This window comes from Octodon degus, unplaced genomic scaffold, assembly GCF_000260255.1.
Source record: "Octodon degus isolate 3935 unplaced genomic scaffold, OctDeg1.0 scaffold00043, whole genome shotgun sequence".
Taxonomy (NCBI): domain Eukaryota; kingdom Metazoa; phylum Chordata; class Mammalia; order Rodentia; family Octodontidae; genus Octodon; species Octodon degus.
The window spans coordinates 4,816,112-4,834,350 of record NW_004524619.1 but is presented as its reverse complement, the minus strand read 5'-3'; the positions used below and the strand labels follow the sequence as shown (position 1 = coordinate 4,834,350).

Below are 18,239 nucleotides of genomic sequence, written 5' to 3'. Positions count from 1 at the left end.
ATTTAGTAATTGTGCCTATTTTATAGATGAGTAGATTTTATAACTGAGACTGAAACAGGTGCAGAATCTTAGTTATGTACTAAGGGATGGTGGCAAAACAAGTCTGGCTCATTCTTAGCCACTGTCTAGTGCTGCCTATGTTGACATGTGTGGCTTTTTACAAGTTTTTAAAGGTAAAACAAGTGTTGCTTTAACGTGGTTCATGTTAGCGAGTGTATGGTATTGCCTGCAACTAAGGACTCCTCCTCAAAGGGGTCCTTAGTTTTTGGCCTGGAACAAAACTGGGTTTTGCAGCTTGTGCAGTCCTTGTCTGACATGCCTCTACCACAGTCCTGTTGCTGGCGATATAGTGGTGTCCAGCCTGCAGTATAGTGGCCGCCCCAGGCGCTACCTCTGCCCTTCTGAATCAAGATGATTTTGGGACAAGACCATGCAGATGTATGTCTCCGCTTTCTTGTATTTTATTCTAGAAGTGTGGAGCGTGATCCAGCAATTCTTCTGTTGTGAGATATGTGGAAAAATACTGTAGGCCTGTTGGCATGCTTTCACCCTGAGGATGGATCAGGTCGGTGTGTGCCACTGAGCAGGAATGCTAAAGGCCGTAACCTGTCTAATATATTAAATTCTCAGGAATCGGGATTAAAAGTTAACCAGCCAGCATCCTTTGCTATAAGGTTGAATGGTGCAAAGGGCAAGATTGACGCCAAGGTGCACAGCCCCTCGGGAGCCGTGGAGGAGTGCCACGTGTCTGAGCTGGAGCCAGGTAAGTGGGGGGCCCAGAGTGGGGTCCCCCCGACATTTCCTGCCGAGCGTTCTGCAGATGTGCGTCCCTGGAGAGGCTCAGCGGTTGCCTCGCGGGCCACAAGTCTTTGTGTTCTGTATACTGTTGCCAGGCACTGTTTATAAATTAGGATCTAAACATTTACCAAGGACTCAGAAACTCCTTTGATATATGATGCGCCCTCTCGTTTTCTTTTTTCAAACAAATTCTGTTTCATTTTTGTTAGTTTTTCAGATTCCTTTCCCATGATGCTAATTATGATTTTTCCCCTCATATTTTAACAAAATCTTACAGGTTTTTATTATATCGTTGACCTTATGATGAGAGTAAGTACACTGTGGTCTCACTTTACTTTGAAGAAAGGTAGATCGGTAATTGTGTATAAATCTAAAAAAAAGACTCTGGGTCCCTAGGGCTTGAGCCCCAGATTCTCTCTCCTGCTGCCTTGCTCTATGGAATTCTGTAATTATCAGCCAACAACTTTAAAGGGATCCTTTTGCCTGTTAACGTTAAGTGTCAGAGGCTTGGCAGGAAGATGAGGCTGAGAAATATATGATTCCTGTCCCCCGAGAGCTGCTCAGAGCTCATGGGAATGAGGCCCCAAGCCTGCAGCACCTTGGCTGCCGCCCCATAGGAGACCTAAGGAGACGGCGGTGATGGTGTCAGGATGAGCGAAAAACCACGCCTGCCTCAGCAAGGTCTGGAGAGCTTCTTAGAGGAGGCGTCATCTAATGTAGGATTGGATGCACAGTCCTGTTTGATGTTGGGCCTTTGCTGTGTGGTTGGCTGGCTGTCCCGCAAGGGTTTAAATCTAGGACCTGGGTTAACACTCCTGCATCTTTATTTTGCTGGCCAGATGGAGCAGTGGTAAGCCTCAGAAGGAATGGGGGAGGGAGGCTGTCCTGATAATGTGGGCGAAAGTGTAGCTACATCATCAAGAATGTGTCAGGACATCTGAAGGACAGAGCCGTGAGCCGATACTCCCAGGATGGTCCATTTGAGAAAGCAGGATTCATGCCCAGCACTGGAAATGGAAAGGAGGGATTGAAGCCAGAGAGCCATAGCACTTGGAGACCAGTCGGATATGGAGGGATGGGGGTGGGGGATTAGACACACAGCTGAGTACATGAGCAGGGGGACGACCATGCAGTTAGCAGAATAGCAGGTTGGCAAGAGTTGGTCAGGGCATGAAAGCGCTTGCCATTTGGGGACTTTTGGAGTATCGCCCAGATATCCAGCTGGTGATGGTTATTAGCTCACTATGGTATTGGCTCAGATGCTGGTGAAGTTTGGTGTCTGCAGCCCCAGGCAGTACTTGAAGTCTTCTGGGTGTCTAAGATCACCATCAGCTGCCAGTTAGGATGCTATTAATTGCAAATATAATTCCCCAACTCCAGCCAGCTCACACAATAAAGAGGCCCATAACCAAAAAGTTCAGGATGTAACGTGGGTTTCAGTAGTTATTTGATTTGCTCATTCATGCACGTTCACCAAGGCTCCGTAGGCCTTTACTCTTCTGTGGGCCTCATGCTGCAGCTGGCCTGCTTCTTGGTGGCAAGACGGCTGCTGTAGCGCTACGTCTTTCATCTTCACATGGAACCAAACAAAAGGCATTTCCTCCTCAGGTTTCTTTCTCAGAAGTCTGTGAGGTGCCTTTTGCAGAAGTATCCAGCAACCCATCTCAGTGACGTGGGGCATGTGCCAATTCTTGAGTCATTTCTTGTGGGTAAAGAAGTGGTATGTTTTAATCAGTTAGGCTTGGGAACAGATTCCCCTGTGTGACCCAAGCACAAAGGGGAAAACCTGTGGGACATTTAGTAGCTTTGAGTTTACTTAAGAAGGACCAATTGCCAGTTGGAACCATTTTTATCCCCTTCAAGAGGCTAAGTAGGATCACTGTGATCTAAAGGAAGCGTTCTGAGGCAGGGCAAGAGTGCGAAGCAGGATCTGAGACTGGGTGCAGCTCCCAAGAGGCCAGCCAGGGATGCACACAAGTTGCCCCATGGAGTTTGAGATGGGCCTTGTCTCACCCTTGTCACCTTTGGATGCTGAAGAGTGGCCTCAGTGCTGCATCCTCCCCTGGCTCCATCATCCATCCCTGCCTGGTCTTATTCTGTGCCTCTCCTCCTAGATAAGTATGCCGTTCGTTTCATCCCCCACGAGAATGGCATCCACACCATCGATGTCAAGTTCAACGGGAGCCACGTGGTTGGAAGCCCCTTCAAAGTGCGCGTTGGGGAGCCCGGACAAGCGGGAAATCCTGCCCTGGTGTCTGCCTATGGCGCGGGGCTGGAGGGCGGCTCCACAGGTAACACATTCCTGCGCCTTCCGTCATTCACTGAGCCAGCAGCTGGGGCAAAGCCCAGGGACACCCGCCAGGTTTTGGAGTTCTGCAGGGAAACTGGAGCAGCATGAGGCTGGGAAGCTCTGCCTTCACCGTTGTTTTGGGAGATGTGGCTTGACCCACGATAAACCCAGAGCAAGGGCTCAGTGGCTGTGTTATCACACGTAATTGCTCTCTGTGGTTCAGAGGCCTTCCTTTGCCAAGTTCCTCGACCCTAGTGACAGATGGCTGATAGCTGGGGAACCCAGCCCAGATCTGAGGGTTTCCTTGCCTGTGTGGGATTCATCCTGCACCGCAGGGCCTTCTGGGAAACCTCCCCCACACCAAGGGTTCCTTTTGTGGTTCCCTGGGCTCCCAGAAATGCACCAAAGCAGCGGAAGACCTATCTTCTTTGATTCTCTGATCTCACGGAAGAGGAGAAAAAATGGAAATGGTCCAAGTGTTCTGAAGCTCTTTGGACCCCTTATAACCTGTTTTCATTTTCAATCTTTGCCCCAGCTGGGGTGCATCTGACTGTGAAAACACAGGCAGGGAAGATGTAGGCAAAGCAAAACTCACTGTGGCAGCCTTGCTCCTGCCTCTCCAGCCAGGCCAGACGTAAAACTCCTGGCGGGTCAGGGTGGCCTTCATTCTGGATGGCTAGTTTGGTCTGATGGCTACTGTGCTGGACAGGTGGGGACACAGTTCAGCATTTTTTTTATGGAAATAATTTTATTGTACAGATAGACAGCTTTTTTTCATTTGACTTTTTTCTTTCTTTATGATTCTGGGGATTGGACCCAGGACTTACACACGCTAGGCAAGTTCTCAACCACTGACCTTAAGCCCAGCCCTCTTTTAATTTTCATTTTGACACAGTGTCTCCCTAAGTTGTCCAGGCTGGCCTTGAACTTGCAGTCTTCCTGTCTCAGCCTCCTGAGTAGCTGGAATTAAAAGTGTGCACCCCAGGCCTGGCTCTTCACTTGATGTCTCACAAACCAATCTTTTTTTTTTTTTTTTTTTAATTGTTTTTGGGGTTTTTGTTTTTATTGTTGTTGTTTTGGTACTGGGGATCAAACTCAGAGCTTTGTGCTTGGTAGGCAGGCACCTAAGCCACTGAGCTATCTCCCCAGCCCTCTTGATGTCTTACAGTTGTGCCAGAACATGCAGCTCTCTCCCCGCTTAGGTTTGCAGGGTGTGCCCCACCGTGAAGTGAAAGCTGTTTGCCTCCCCCCAGAGAAGGGCATTGGCTGGTGTCCAGTGCGACGCACGTACGCAGGATGCATGCCGGGCTGAGGCCTTTGTCCTTTCATGTGTCTCCACAGAGAGCCCGCTGTGTGGACTCAGTGGGAAGTGGTTTGTACTTGGTACTATTTGGGACCCTCTTGGGAAAGCACCCACCCTTCCTGCTCGTATGTATGTCCCCTAGCCACCTCTCTACCTTCCTTACCTGAGCTATGAGAAGGCTGGAGCAGGGGGCCTCCCTTTCCCCCAAGTGAGGGGATGTGAGAGCCATTGTCCTGTGTGACCCAAGAGCCCCGCCCAGAAGAGGGGACACTCACTGAACAGTGGCCTCCATGAAACCACCCCCAGAGGTGGTGCCCATGCTGCCAGGTTCCCCAGGCTGTCCGGACTGGCTCACACAGCACTTGGGGCCAGCGGCTTGCCCTCTGATGGGCCTTGGGTGAGGACACTTTACGGATGAGGGACATGAGATGCAGGGAGATCCAGTCACTCCCCAGTCTCAGCTGGGAGGACACAGAAACGGGATTTGGTCTGGGTCTTTGACCTCAGAGCCTGAGCCCTTAACCCCTGCGCTCTGCTGCCTCCCTAAGTGGCTGCTCATCCGGCCGTACCCACTACACCCTCAGCTGCTTGGCCGGGTGTTTTAAACCATGTCCCCTGCCTGGACTGGTTTCCAGGCAGCAGTGTGGGCGTTTGGACCTTGGCAAGCCACCAACCACTGAGGGCTCAGGTGGCTCCTCCTGGCTGGAGCACATGGCGGTCCTGGGTCCAGGCCCCACAGCGGCATGGGGCCTCCTAAGCCAGCCGGGCGCTATGTGACCCAGCTGCGGGCTCGGCTGGCTGCGGGCCCTCTCCTGCTTCCTCTTGGCACATTGCACACTTTCTCCAGAGCTCAGGTTTCTTGCTGCACTGGCCGCAGTTGGGATAAGGAGCTGGCCTTGCAGGAGGCTCCCAGCCAGGAAGGGAGAGGACAGAGCGTGCCTGTTTCCACGCTCGTGTAAATATTGCTCTTGTCACGGCAAGGCGCCTGGGGTTTCTAGCCCTCCCGCGCCCAAGCCATTCCCCAAAGAGCCACGCAGAGGGGAGCCAGCTGCAGTGGGAGTGGAATGAGACGCTATCTGCCAGGATGTCAGAGGGCCAGCGCCCTGACCTTCCGCGTGAAGCAAACATCCCTGTGCTTTCGTGGGTCGGCTTGCCATATCTCTTGGCTCAAGTCTGGAATGGTCCATTCTGCAGATTTAGGAGCAGAGAATGTGGAGAATTTGGGACAAGACTGTGCTCCGGGGCAGAGGTCAGGAGTTCGATCAGGGAGTTTCAGATTCTTGCGGTCAGCCCAGCAAGTTCCCTGATTCTGGAGTCTAGGACTCCGATTCCACCAGGGACTTTCTCTGCTCCCTTGACCATCACCGTACTCTTGCTTTCTCTTCAGATTGTGTAAATCTTTTGCTTTCTATCCTCATCAGCCCTGCAGTAAACATGTCCTGAACTCCAGGAGCTCAGCCAGACTTGGGGTGGGGGTTGGGAGACTGCCATGCCAGAGATGTTTTATTGTATCAGGTACTGTACAGCTTTTGGCTGAGGGTGACAGTGACTTTTTTGTGTGTTTATGGCTGTGCTGAGGATTTAAAAAAAAAAAAAAAAATTAAGACAGAATCTTGTTAAATTGCCCAGGTTGGGCTCAGACTTGGACTCCTCCTGCCTCAGCCTCCCAGAATGCTGAGAGTAGTTTGTACCGCCTGCCTGAGAGATTGCATTTTTCTCTCCCCGTTTCTTTCAGACAAACATCTTAGTTCCAGGTTGCATGTATAAATCCCAGTTCTGCTGGTACCAGGCTGTCTTATCTGACCTTTTTGCACTTTCAGTGCAATCTCTATAATGTAGGACTAGGGAGCCCAGCTGGGCGCGTTCCAAGTATCCCAGCATTCCCTCCTTCCCGTCTCCATTTTTGCCTGTCGGGCTCCCACTATCAGGTAGCAGCAGCTCCTTGCAGAAGGTGAAGCTTTTCTCTGTTGCCGCAGGTCTTTTCACCGCAAGTTCAAAACACTTGTCCTCGCCGGGTGCGGTGGCGCACACCTGTAGTCCCAGCACTTGGATGGCTGGAGTAGGAAGATTGTTGTGAGTTGAAGACCAGCCTGGGCTACAAGGGAGCTCAAGGCCAGCCTAAGCTGCATAGCTAGACCCTGTCTCAAAAAGGAAAAAGAAAAAATCTGTCCATGTCGCTGTGCCCTGGGCATACTGTCCCTGTTGCTCAGCTCTGTCCCTTACCTAGGCCGCTGCTGTGAGAGCTTCTCAGAGCAGAGGTGCAGAGCCATGGCGAGTCTGTGGAGGCCTTGGGGCAGGAGCCTTAGGGGCTTCCGGAAACAGCTGGCTTGTGTTTTGGGGGCCACACAATAGCCACTCCCTCCTTGCCTGCCTGCCTGCCTGCCTCCCTCCCTCCCTTCTTTTCTTCCTTTCTTTTTCTGTCAGACAAGGTCTCACTATGTATCCTCAAACGCATGGCAATCCTCCTTCCATGGCCTCCGAAGTGCCAGGATTGTAGGCGTGCGCCACCACACCTGTTCCTTTTCTTTTATTGATGATGAGAACAATAATTCTTTCTCTGGCCCAGGAGCTGTAATTAAACCAAGATATTTCCTAGCCAGGGCGGTACCTAGGGCTCTGGCAGAAGCACAGCCCTGTGTGATGTGCAGACAACCCCTAGGCCACCCCGTCTGCCCACCTCATTGCCCTGCCTGGAAAGGGGGCCGAGGGAGTGGGCCCAAGCAGGAGTGCCGGTGGCCTGTCAGTTGGCACTGTTTGGGAAGTTTCCTCACAAGGAAGGGTGTCTGCAGGGCAGCTTGGCAGAGCTGAGGAGCTGGGCTGCGCAGAACATCAGGTGCCACCGATGCATGCATCCCACGGCCTGGCCCCAGAGTCACGCAGACGTGGTCTCAGCGCAGCTCCCCTTTTGGCCCTGTGCTGTGACCAGCCCAGAGCCCAGCTCCCTCAGCCTTCGAGCCATTTGTGAACAGGAGCCCCAGCGGGTGCATCCCATGCACATGCAGGAAGAACAGTGCTTGGTCTGGGGGCGCCATTCCATTCCCATCTTGTTGCTGGTATTGGTGGTAGAGAGGGTGGGCGCAGGTCACAGTGGCTGCCCTAGTCCTTAGCATGGTGTCTGGGGTGAGGAGTCTGAGGAGGAAGGGCCAGGATTCTGGGGCCTCTGGTTTCTCCAGATCTACCTGGAGGTGGAAGGAAAGGTCAGAGGAGCCCAGAGTGCCCCTCTCCCCATTGGAGCAGAGCCCTGCTTTAGCGGCTAAAGCTGCACTTGAGGCTCACAGTGACTCAGGTCCTTGGCCTCCGCCATAGCTCATGCGTGGAGGAGACCAGGTTCCCTGGGCAGTTGGTGCCTTGGCTGGGGGAGCGGGAAATGGAGTTACCATCCAAGGGCCTGAGGTCCTTTGTGTGAGGAGCCAAGAACTAGGGCCTGCAGGTGCCCCACTCACAGGGTGCGCTGCCCAGGAGGGCACTTGTGTGACTCACCGCTGCTTCACTTCCCTAGGAACACCTGCCAGACCTCACCCCTGGCCTGGCTGTCCAGAGCACCCACATGCGTTTCTTATTCCTCTCTCCTAGGCATCCAGTCCGAATTCTTCATCAACACCACCCGGGCAGGCCCAGGGACATTATCTGTCACCATCGAAGGCCCATCCAAAGTTAAAATGGATTGCCAGGAAACCCCAGAAGGGTACAAAGTCATGTACACACCCATGGCTCCTGGAAACTACCTGATTGGTGTCAAATATGGCGGTCCCAACCACATCGCGGGTAGTCCCTTCAAGGCCAAGGTGACAGGTAATGATCAACTGTTGTTCTCTACCTTGTGGAGCTGTCTGGTCAGATTAACAATCGAGTGACTATAGATGATTTTAGACATATTAAATCTACTTTGAATCTTGACTGTAAAAAAAAAAAAAGGGACATAGCAGAGGCTGACGTGTTTGGAACATGGAAAAATAAATCTGAAGAGAGAAGGAGTATGGGAAAGCAAGTTAGATGGTTTTCTGCCTCTAGGGCTTACATATTTGGAATCTTGTACATTTAATCAAAGCCTGAAAATCCCCTCATTTCAAATCTTCACATTTGAAATAATGAAAAACTTCTATCGGAGATATAAAAATGTGGCTCAAATATTTAGAAATGTGCCACTTTCCAGTCACTGGAAAGAATGTCAAACAAGCAAACAGCTTCACAGCCTACCACCCAAAGTCTTCTGTAAATATGGTAAATCCCTGCCGCATGCCATCCTTTGCTGTCGCACAAGTACGTAGGCTCACTAGGGAATAATTATAAAGCTAAGATAGAAAAATCATTTTCTGTAATGCATAGACTCAGTTTTGGTGTTATATGTTCTCCCAAACTGTTACAGACTATTCTATGTAAACAGAAAGATGTGAAAAGTTGGCATGTGTCTATGAGGAAGGAATTTCTAGGCTGTGTCGGCCAAGGCCTTGTGCCCTATTTTTCTAGAAAGCCACATCATAGTTGCATGGAAGGGACCCCATAGGACTGAGAAGACATTATATAGGTGTGAGTTGCGGATGTGTGGCTTTTGCATCCAGGTGTCAGAGTATGGGGCTTTCTTGGAGCTTTTGCACGGGGCACCTTCCTGTCTTAGGGCTGTTCACACCTTCCTCCTCCTGTCTCGTCTTCTAGGTCAGCGTCTGGTCACCCCAGCCTCAGCCAGTGAGACCTCATCTATCCTGGTGGAGTCAGTGACCAGGTCTTCCACAGAGATGTGCTACAGTGCCATCCCCAAATCTTCCTCAGATGCCAGCAAGGTGACCTCCAAAGGCGCAGGACTTTCGAAGGCCTTTGTGGGCCAGAAGAGCTCCTTCCTGGTGGACTGCAGCAAAGCCGGTGGGTAGCAGGGAGTGGAGTTGGACAAGTGCTGTTGTGCACTTTGGTCTCCTGTGCTGAGGCCTTCTGTAGTGTGTCCACACCCCAACCCCCATGTGACCCAACCACTTGCAAGTGACCGCGTGTCTTGCCCTGTTCTCCTGTATTTAGTGTTTCTAAATGGTTTTCCTCTTTCCCATGGGTCATTCTTGCCCATGACCTGAAGGTGGATAGGAAAGGTGATGGTGTCCTCATTACAGATGGACAAACTGAACAGTTCCCTGGCCCCCTTTCTGCCTCACCCTGCTTACACTGTAATTTGACCTTGGGTGTTTACTTAGGCGTCCGTAACCAGCAGCCTAGACCCTAACCTAGCATGAGCGCACACGTAGGCAGAAGCCCACGTCTAGGTGGAAGCATACGCCTGCCCCTGAGTTTGTTCCTTCATTCTTTCCCAAAACTTCTTAACCAGTGACCTTGAGAGAGCCATTGAGTCTCCTTCTAAATGTCAGTTTGCTCTTAAAATGGTAATCATAGTGGGACCTTCCTTAAGGTAGATAATGTGGGCCTCCCCTATTTGCAGATGGGGAGGCTAAGGCAGGCAGAGGTAGACTTCCAAGTCCAAGTCACTTGGGTAGGAGGCTGCAGGGCAGGGAATCAAGCCCAGCCACCAGGCTCTATGAGTCCCTGCTTATACTCGGCACACTGCCTATCTGTCAAGGAGCCCCATGTCATAGGCAGTGCCTGGTCTCCGTCCCTGTGGCTCCCACATGCCCCCTCTTCCTCAGCACCCAGAGTCTTCTCTTCTTTCCCTAGGTTCCAACATGCTGCTGATCGGAGTCCATGGGCCCACCACGCCCTGCGAAGAGGTCTCCATGAAGCACGTGGGCAATCAGCAGTACAATGTCACCTACGTTGTCAAGGAGAGCGGGGATTACATTCTTGCTGTGAAATGGGGAGAGGAGCACATACCCGGCAGTCCCTTCCATGTCACCGTGCCTTAAATCGATTTACACCAAACCCCGGGAGGAGTCTTTGCAGTTGCTTTTGTTGCTTGTGTTTGTAATTCATTTTCTACAGTGTCCTTCAGCAAGTTGGTGGGTCTGAAACCCATCCCAAAGCATTGCCATTCTAAAGTGCCTTCACAAACAAGTTGCAGGCTTGCCCCTTGAAGGACACGTTGAGAAATCCAAAGAAACACTCACCCAATGAGCTAAGAAGATCCAGAGTGCTCTGTGTTCAGATCAGAACTCTCGGTGGCGGTCACTGCAGGTGGACCAAGAACATGGCAAGACTGATACTTTTTTAAAAAAATAAATCTGGAAAGAAAAATCTCACCAGGCTAAGCTACTGGTTTGCTCTGGAGCATTTATGAAACAAGACTGGGGGGAAGGGGGAAGGGAAAAAGAAGAGATCTAGTTTAGGATGTCATTTAACAAAGGAAGTGGCTTCCGAGCAGCTCCGTCTATTCCAGGGCCCGCTCGTATTCTGCAAGGAAGAGCTGTTTGGTAGCTACCACTGTTCTGCGGCTGCCCCCTGGCGGCCCGCGCTCTGGCCCTGTGACGGCTCTCCCAGGTCAGCCATCGGCTGGCAGAAGCCGGCTTCTTAGCACCTCTCGCCTTCTCCTGGTCATGATTTCCTTGCCGAGTCACCAAGTGTGATACCTTGGCGGCCTCACATCTGCTCTAGCCTCCCAAGCCCCTTGCAGCCGCTTGGTCGAGGAAATTCGGCACTAGCGCCACCTGCTGAAGATCCCTCCTAAACCACCACGCTAGGCCTTGTTTCTAACGTGCTTCTGCGGCTGCTGGCCCGAGTCTCACCGTGGAGGCCTGTCACATGCCGTAGCAGCCTCATGGGTCACTCTTTCTGGGAAACAGCCTGAGGCTGTTGAGGAAATGATAGGTGGATAGGTGCAGTTCCAAGATCGGGGTGACAGCGCTGTGCATGCTTCCTATACCCCTGAACTGGCTTTGGGGAGCAAGTTGATACAGTCAGAGGCATTACCTGGCGTGCGTGGGGATCTAAAAGGTGCGGTGAGTGCCAGCACTGGGGTGTAGCGCTGGGGCAGGTGTGTGGGTGGTACAAGCTCGCCCGTCAGGAACTGGAACAGCTTAAAGCTAATGTGAAGGGACCACAGGCACGGTAACCTGGGACGTGGAGGCCAACTGGAATCAAATGCTGACTGTAAATTGTATCTTATAACTTATTAAATAAAATGTTCGCTCCGTAAAGTTCCCCTGGCATTCATGGGGGCATCTGTTCTGAGCAGAAAAAGGGGTTGAACCTCAGTTCTCCCTACCTCTAGATGAAAAGACCCAACAAGCAACTTAACTTTGACTGGGAGTCTGACCTGCCTTCGCAGGGGGAAGCGGTCTCCTCCCAAGAAGCAAGCAGTGTGACCAACAGGATCCCTCAAGGAGTCCTCAATATGAAATCTACCTAGTGAGGTCTGTGGGGGGTCTTTGTTGTTTTTCTTTTCTCTCCCTTCCTCTCTTCTTCCCCTCTTCTCTTCATGATGGGGATTGAACCCAGACCCTGAAGCTTGCGAGGCAAGCGCCCTGCCACTGATCCACACTCCCAGCCTCCAGGCTGGGCAAGCGCAGGAGCCTTTATCCTGGTGGCACCAGGAAGCTCTTATTTTCAGGAATGTTCTCAGACAAGAACACAGCCAGTGTCATCCCACTGCCTCAGGCAGGGTTAGTATTTGCTGTCACCATCTGCTGATCTCCCGCAGTTTCTCTTTTCTGACTGGAGGAGCCTCTGGTCACTTAAAATTTACCTAGCATCTCCTCTTGTGACACTACTTTACTGATGACAAAAACTAGAGCCATTGATTCTCCGCTGTGGGGAAGCCTGGCTGGGGTAGGCTACATTGTGATTTAGTCCCTGGACTTTGGCACTGGTCTCCCAGGGGTTTCAACACTGCCCCGGAGGCCTGGGGAAGTTCCTGTGCTGCGTGCTGGTGAGGATTAGGGAAATTGTCAGGGAGTCTCCCCCTCCTGTCTGCCACCAGCAGCTGCAGGAGGTGACGGTCCTGTTTAAGGTCGTGCCTGGTGGCCACTGGGCCTGGCAGGTTGTCACTTGGAGAGCAATTCCTCCCTAAAAGCCGCTGCTGACTGCTGTCAAGGGCACAGAGTTGCCCCCCTCCTTGTTGGTCGGTGGCAGGAACCACAGGGCCGCTCTTATCTGCACTGCCTTGGCTGCTGTGGAGACTGCTGCTGTTTGTGCAAAACACCTTGAAAACTTTGGAACTTGCACCTCTCCCGAAGGCCTGGTGCCAGGTCCTTTGAAACTCACTGGTGACTTTGCCCCATTCCCAGCAGGAGCTGACAGGGCTGTCGCTGTTCAGCCCCAGTAGGGTTGGGTGGACAGCAGCCAGCAGCCAGCCTGCCCCACCTCATCTTCACCACCCCTTTGGCAACCGGGGAAACCGTCCCCAGCCACTGCCGCCATTCTCTGCTTCCAGGGAACTCACCCACGTGGGCCCTCGGCCACATGTCTCATTCTGGGACTTCAAAGGGGCCTTGAAAGCCCTTATTTTAATGAGTTCGGTGCAAAATGAGTTGGGCTCATAGGGATTTAATTTCCCTCGAAAATTACTCAGCCTTAAAAATTAGCAGGATAAAAGAGGCAAAATGAGTGTTCTATCTCTGTCAAGCCCTCAAGTTTGTATTTTAACATGGGGAAGGCGATCGTTAATTGAAAGGCTCTCTAACTTTATCCCATCAGAAAGGAAAAATGTTTCCAAGTGTTTAATAGCTTGGAGGGGTAGGGGGCTTTGTAATCAGAGTACTTCACTAATGAGAACTTGTCCCCAGAAATATATTTTATTTTAAAAAGGTTTTCCTTTTTTTTCCTTCACAAATGTCTGATTGAAGGGAGGAGTGCTCCAGGCATGCCTGGATTCAATTTTTTTTTTGTCCTGGCTTTGTCTTAAGGATGATGCCCAAACACATGGTGGGAGGGATCTTTTCAAACAAAGGGATCCTTCTCCGCTTTGTGAAGGGCTTTGTCTGGGCCCCCAAGCGCACGAGGCCAGGCTCATGTGCATGGAATTTCAGGGGACCTACCCCGCACACCCACTTCTCTCCTGGTCCCCAGAGTCAGGCAGGAGGCCGGGTGGGGGTGGGGGCTCTGAGGCCCACATCACAGGGTGTTCAAGGCGCAGGGCTTGTATCTCCCCAGGACAAAGGATCTGAGTCGCTATTGTCTCCATCTTTACTCTGCTCTGGCTACTCCCTCCTCCCAGGCAGTGCACGTCCTGGGGGCACAGCTGGTGCCACAGGCTGGCAGGGTTCTCTCAGAAGAAAGCAGCCTGGGTGGAGGTGCTGAGTCCTGTGAAAGCCGGGCTTAGGCAGCAGCTCCAGCAGCAGCAGAGTGAAGTTTGCTGGGTCAGTGTGACAGGTCAGGTCCGGTTGTGGTCAGTCCCAGCCCAGTGGCTTCTTGGCCGGCCAGGACACTTTGGGTCAGGACCTCTGTGCCTTGGTGCCCTCATCTGTAAAGTCTAATAGAAATCCTCCAAGTTAAGGACACCTGTCTGGCCAGCACTTCCTTGCCAGCGACCTAGGTAAACACACCCTCTGACACTGCCACTGCCCCAGGGGCTGAGTGCTGGGGAGATGGCTCCCCCTGGTGGTGGAAGGGATGTCAGGGGAGAGGTGGCTGTGGGAAGCTGTTTAGCACTGTACTTGGAAGCAAATCATCTGGCTGGTCCCTTGCCCTCAGGAAGGCTGGGCCTCAGTGTTGTCTCCAGTGAAATGGGGTAGCAGGACCCACCCTGTGGGGTTCTGAGGGTTCACCCACAAGTGTGTGAAGAGCTTGTCTCCATTATTGATACATGTTAAATGCTCATAGAGTGGTTGTCACTGACGAGAGGTCACTAAGACAACTGGGGATTGAACTCAGGCCCTTGCACTTGCCAGGGTAGCGCTTATTCCACTGAGCCATCTCCCCAGCCCACTAAGACAACTCATGGTATGACAGTCACAGGACAGAGTCCTAGCAGAGGTGGGGTGCTGCCCTGGATGGAGCACACCCTTGGCTGGGAATAGAACCTGGGTGTCACCAGGGGAGCTGGTAGGGTGGGCAAAGTGCAGAGTCCTGAGCCAGATGGGCCATTAGTGGCTTGGGGCAGTGACCCCAAGGCAGGAGGACACCCTGGAGTCCTAGGCACTCAGGAAGAGCCCATGGTGTTGGTTCCTTGGTTTTAAGTTCTGGCCACCTTTCTCTCTTAGCACAAGACCTTGAAAGACAGGTGTGGGTCACCCCCATCTTCACATTGCTGGAGTAAGAAAATGATCTTAGTAACACAGGTGAGGCTGGGTCTGATTAGCCCTGTGCTTTATAGAAAGGGGTGTGCCAGGGCTCAGAGAGGTGGAGTGACTTGCCCAGGGTCAGACTGGCAGCACTTAAGGGTCAAACCTGGCTTAGAGACCAGAGCTGCAGCGTTGCTTGCTGCTCCCAGACACAAGGAGAAGACCCTAAAGCAGCTGGCCTAGTGGGCCCCTGGCTGTCCTTGGCGCACTGTAAAGCAGCCTTGGGGGACGATGCCCACACCTCCTTTCCTTCTTGGACAGCTGTTGACAGCATCCACCATGGTTCTTCTTGCCACAGTGACCAACAGAAGTCAACCTAGACAAGAGGACTGGGCTGAGGGCAGCCCCAGTGGAGATGAAGCAGTCAATGAAGTGCTGAAGCCTGGGGGCTGGGTGTGGCCTGGGTTCCACCCTCCTCTCCTACCTATTGTTTCTGGCCCGGTGCCTGGCATAGTGTCAATACCTCATGATGTTGGTGGAATGACTAAATGCTCCCCCTGAGCGCTCACAGTGGCCACTGACTGACCTTTTGAGGCCAGGCCCTTGCCCAGAGTACACCCAGCAGAGCGTGGAAAGCCTGCGACAGAGGTTTTCTGTCTGGAGTTCTAGGATCAAATCTACCCCACAGTCATTTGACTCGGGTCCTGCTGCCCCAGCCCTGTAACTCCTGACACCCCTCCCTCCCTTCCCTCATCTATCCTCCACAACAGGATGCGGGGGGCACATCTATTTCTCACTTCCTCTTGTAAATATTCTGAGCGCCTACTGCATGCCGGTTGCTAAAGATGCCCCAGCGGCAGAGAAGGTGCCCCCAAGGCAGGTTCTGGCAGGGGCTCTGCAGGCTGGTTGTTCTGTCTTTTGTTCACTCCCAGCGCCTAGCAAGGTGTCGGCCCTCAGTGGGGAAGGAACTCTGGGTTTATGGCCTGGGCAGAGGCCTGGCCTCAGAAGGTCAGTCAGTGGCCACTGTGAGCGCTGAGGGCGAGCAAAGCTGCACCAGGCCCAGGCTGTTGAACTCAGTCTGCGCTTAATCCTCCCAAATGTCCCAAGCTCCCTCCTGGTCCATGTCTCACTGCTGGGACTGTGGAGACACGAAGGGCAGCCTACAGCTGTGGGCTCACTTGCCTTTCAAATGGGGGTGGGGGTCTGTGGCATTTGTCCCCTCGCTGCCCAGTCAAAGGGCACCTCCTCCAGGAAGCCGTCCACCACCCCACCCCACTCCTGGTTATGACTCTGGCTCCTGGACTCGGAAGCCTGGAGGGCAGGAAGCCTGTGGGCTCTGCCCCTTGTTTGTGGAATGAGTAAAAGAGTACACCCAGCAAAGTGGGAAGACGAGTGGCCTGCAGCCCTGTGTGTAGCCACCTCGCTGGTACCCATTGGGAGACCCCTTCCCCTGCCTCCACCTCCCAGCTGGATGGGGTGTGAGCACCCTGGAATGAGGAGGTGGGTGGAGGTGCTGGCACAGCACGCCCACTGACACCTGCCTGGCAGGTGCTTGTCAGATGGTGAGGCGGTACCCACCCCCCCTGCTGTATCAGTGCCAGGCAGTTTATGCACAGTCAAATGTTGTTCTCCTAACATCATGGGAAGCTCCTCCCACCACCTGTGGGCAGAAGAGGCCACTCAGGTGGGCTGTGACAGAGCTGAGCATCACAGGAGCAGGGCTGCAGTTTCCATGACAACCCAAGGCAATTGGACCTTCCTGGGTACCTGGTACTCAGTAGGTGTACACTGTGTGGAATAGATGTTGTGGATCCCCCTGGGGACTCCCAGATGGGTTGTGGTCAGGTTCTGGTCCCTTTTCCAGCCTGCCCTGTCCTATAGGAGGGAGCCCCAGCCCCTCCCCTCTGGTGGGGTCTTGGCAACCTGGCCCTCATTGGCTGCATGTTTCCTTGGAGATGGACCCCAGCCATCCAAACACAGGTGCAAGAGGTATCGGAGGAATTTTCTCTTCCCAGCCATGAGGGGGCTGCTTACCTCCCAGAGCCAGGCCTGCTGGCAGGAGCGCATACAGAAGGAGGCTGATGCTCGTGCTGCCTGGAGTATCCGCTATGGCCATAAGTACCTGAAGGAAAGGACCAAGGCCAAGGCCAGGAAGCAGCCCCAGCCGGCTCCCTCCAGTGCAGCCTCAGCAGCAGCCCCCAGGCCTGCTACCAGCACCTCCGTCAGCGAGGAAAGGCTGGCTGGCTGGCCAGAGACCCAGGGGGTTCAGTGGCAGCTGTCAAGAAAGGTTGGTGTCCAAGGACCACCACTCCAGGGAGACAGAGTGTGGAAGGACAGGGAATCCACTCCTGATCCAGCAGGCCAGAGACCAGCGGGCTTAGAGATGCGGCAGGTCCCCCAGAGCACCCTGAAGCTGCTCTTTCAAGGCACCTCCCATGAAGGCCAAGGCCGGGCCAGGTACCTCCAGGAACGGCATCAGCAGCCACCAAAGGAGAAGTTCCCCTATCCAGTCGTGTCATCTTGGGAATATGGCTGGTACGTGGGTAAGGTCACCCCAGGCCTCTGGCAGGTGGTGGTCACCCTGCCAACCTCATCTATCACCCCCCCTTTCTCCTGGCACATGGAGTGGGCTCCCTGTGCCCAAGCAGGCAGGAGCCTTCCCAGAGGCCAAGTACATGGCCTGCAGTCCCCTGGTAACGCGCTCCCTGGCCCTCCCTCTGCTGGGTGAGGTGCTCGGCACCTTTGAGAGTCCACCCAGGAGATTTGTTAGCACCGCTGCCTCCCCCAGCTCTGATAACCCCAAGCCCACTGAGTCACCCTTCCACCTTGCCAGTCTGGATCGGGGGGGCTTCGGGGTTCCAGGCTTTCTCAGTTTACCTCACCAGTGTTGCCTCAGTCCCCAGCTTGGGGCAGGCACTCAGTGACTATGGAATGAACAGACAGCCGCACAGACTCATGACCTTGGGCTAGAGAATGGGAACTTGATTTAGAATCAGGGGATCTGAGTCCAGGTATTGGCTCTACTGTGTGACCTCACCGAGAACCTTGGCCAAAGAGGTCAGTTTCAGTTTCTGCATCTGAAAAATGGAAATAATCAGTAAGTACTTGCCTTCTTAGGTTAGGGTTTTGGAGGAAATCAGGTGGGAAAGAAACCACAGCAGCAATTATTCACCCCAGGAAAGCAGGGTAGGGCAATGGACGACAGCACCTTCATTTATTTGTTTAATGTATTTAGGACAGGGTCTACGGGTGTACAGGGTCTCACTATGTAGATCGGACTCATGGTGAGTCTCCTGTTTTCAGCCTCCCAAGTGCTGGGATTACAGGCATGCGCCACCACTCCCCGTCTCAATCAATGTCTCAGCATCCCCTGGGGGCCTGGCCAGCATGGCAGGCCGGGAATCGAACCCCCGGCCCGTGTCTGCCTAAGCAGGTGCTTTAATCCCGCTAAACTATCTTCAACCTTTATTGAGCAGCTGATAGGGGTCGGGTACTTTTTGCCCTTGAGGCTACACCAGTGAACAGGATAGACATGGGCCCTGCCCTCACAGAGGCAGACAACAAACAGACATAGGAGGTAGTGTTAGTCAGTGGTCCACGTTTTCCCATCTGCGCTGTGTGCTGCACTCCGTAGACTCAGAGAAAGGCAGGCTCTGCTTCTCCAGCAAAAGACCTGCATTCTCAAAAGTGCCAGGGGCTGCTAACCCACCAGCCACAGGTCCTAGCTTGAGTGTCAAGGCTGTACGAGGAGATAAAT

At 53.1% G+C, this 18,239-nt stretch overlaps 1 protein-coding gene across 6 annotated transcripts in view; it reads left to right on the top strand.

Moving 5' to 3' along the window:
- The window catches only part of Flnb (filamin B), a 156,659-nt gene extending 146,100 nt beyond the window's left edge, over window positions 1–10,559 (top strand). For all 6 annotated transcript variants that reach the window (XM_004631611.2, XM_004631610.3, XM_004631612.3 and 3 more), the window contains 5 exons: window positions 631–763; window positions 2,913–3,089; window positions 7,965–8,183; window positions 9,045–9,248; window positions 10,044–10,559. In XM_004631611.2, the coding sequence (XP_004631668.1) occupies window positions 631–763; window positions 2,913–3,089; window positions 7,965–8,183; window positions 9,045–9,248; window positions 10,044–10,231 (921 nt within the window). In that variant the 3' untranslated portion in view covers window positions 10,232–10,559. The remainder of the gene's footprint in view (window positions 1–630; window positions 764–2,912; window positions 3,090–7,964; window positions 8,184–9,044; window positions 9,249–10,043) is intronic.
- Window positions 10,560–18,239: the final 7,680 nt, after the last annotated feature.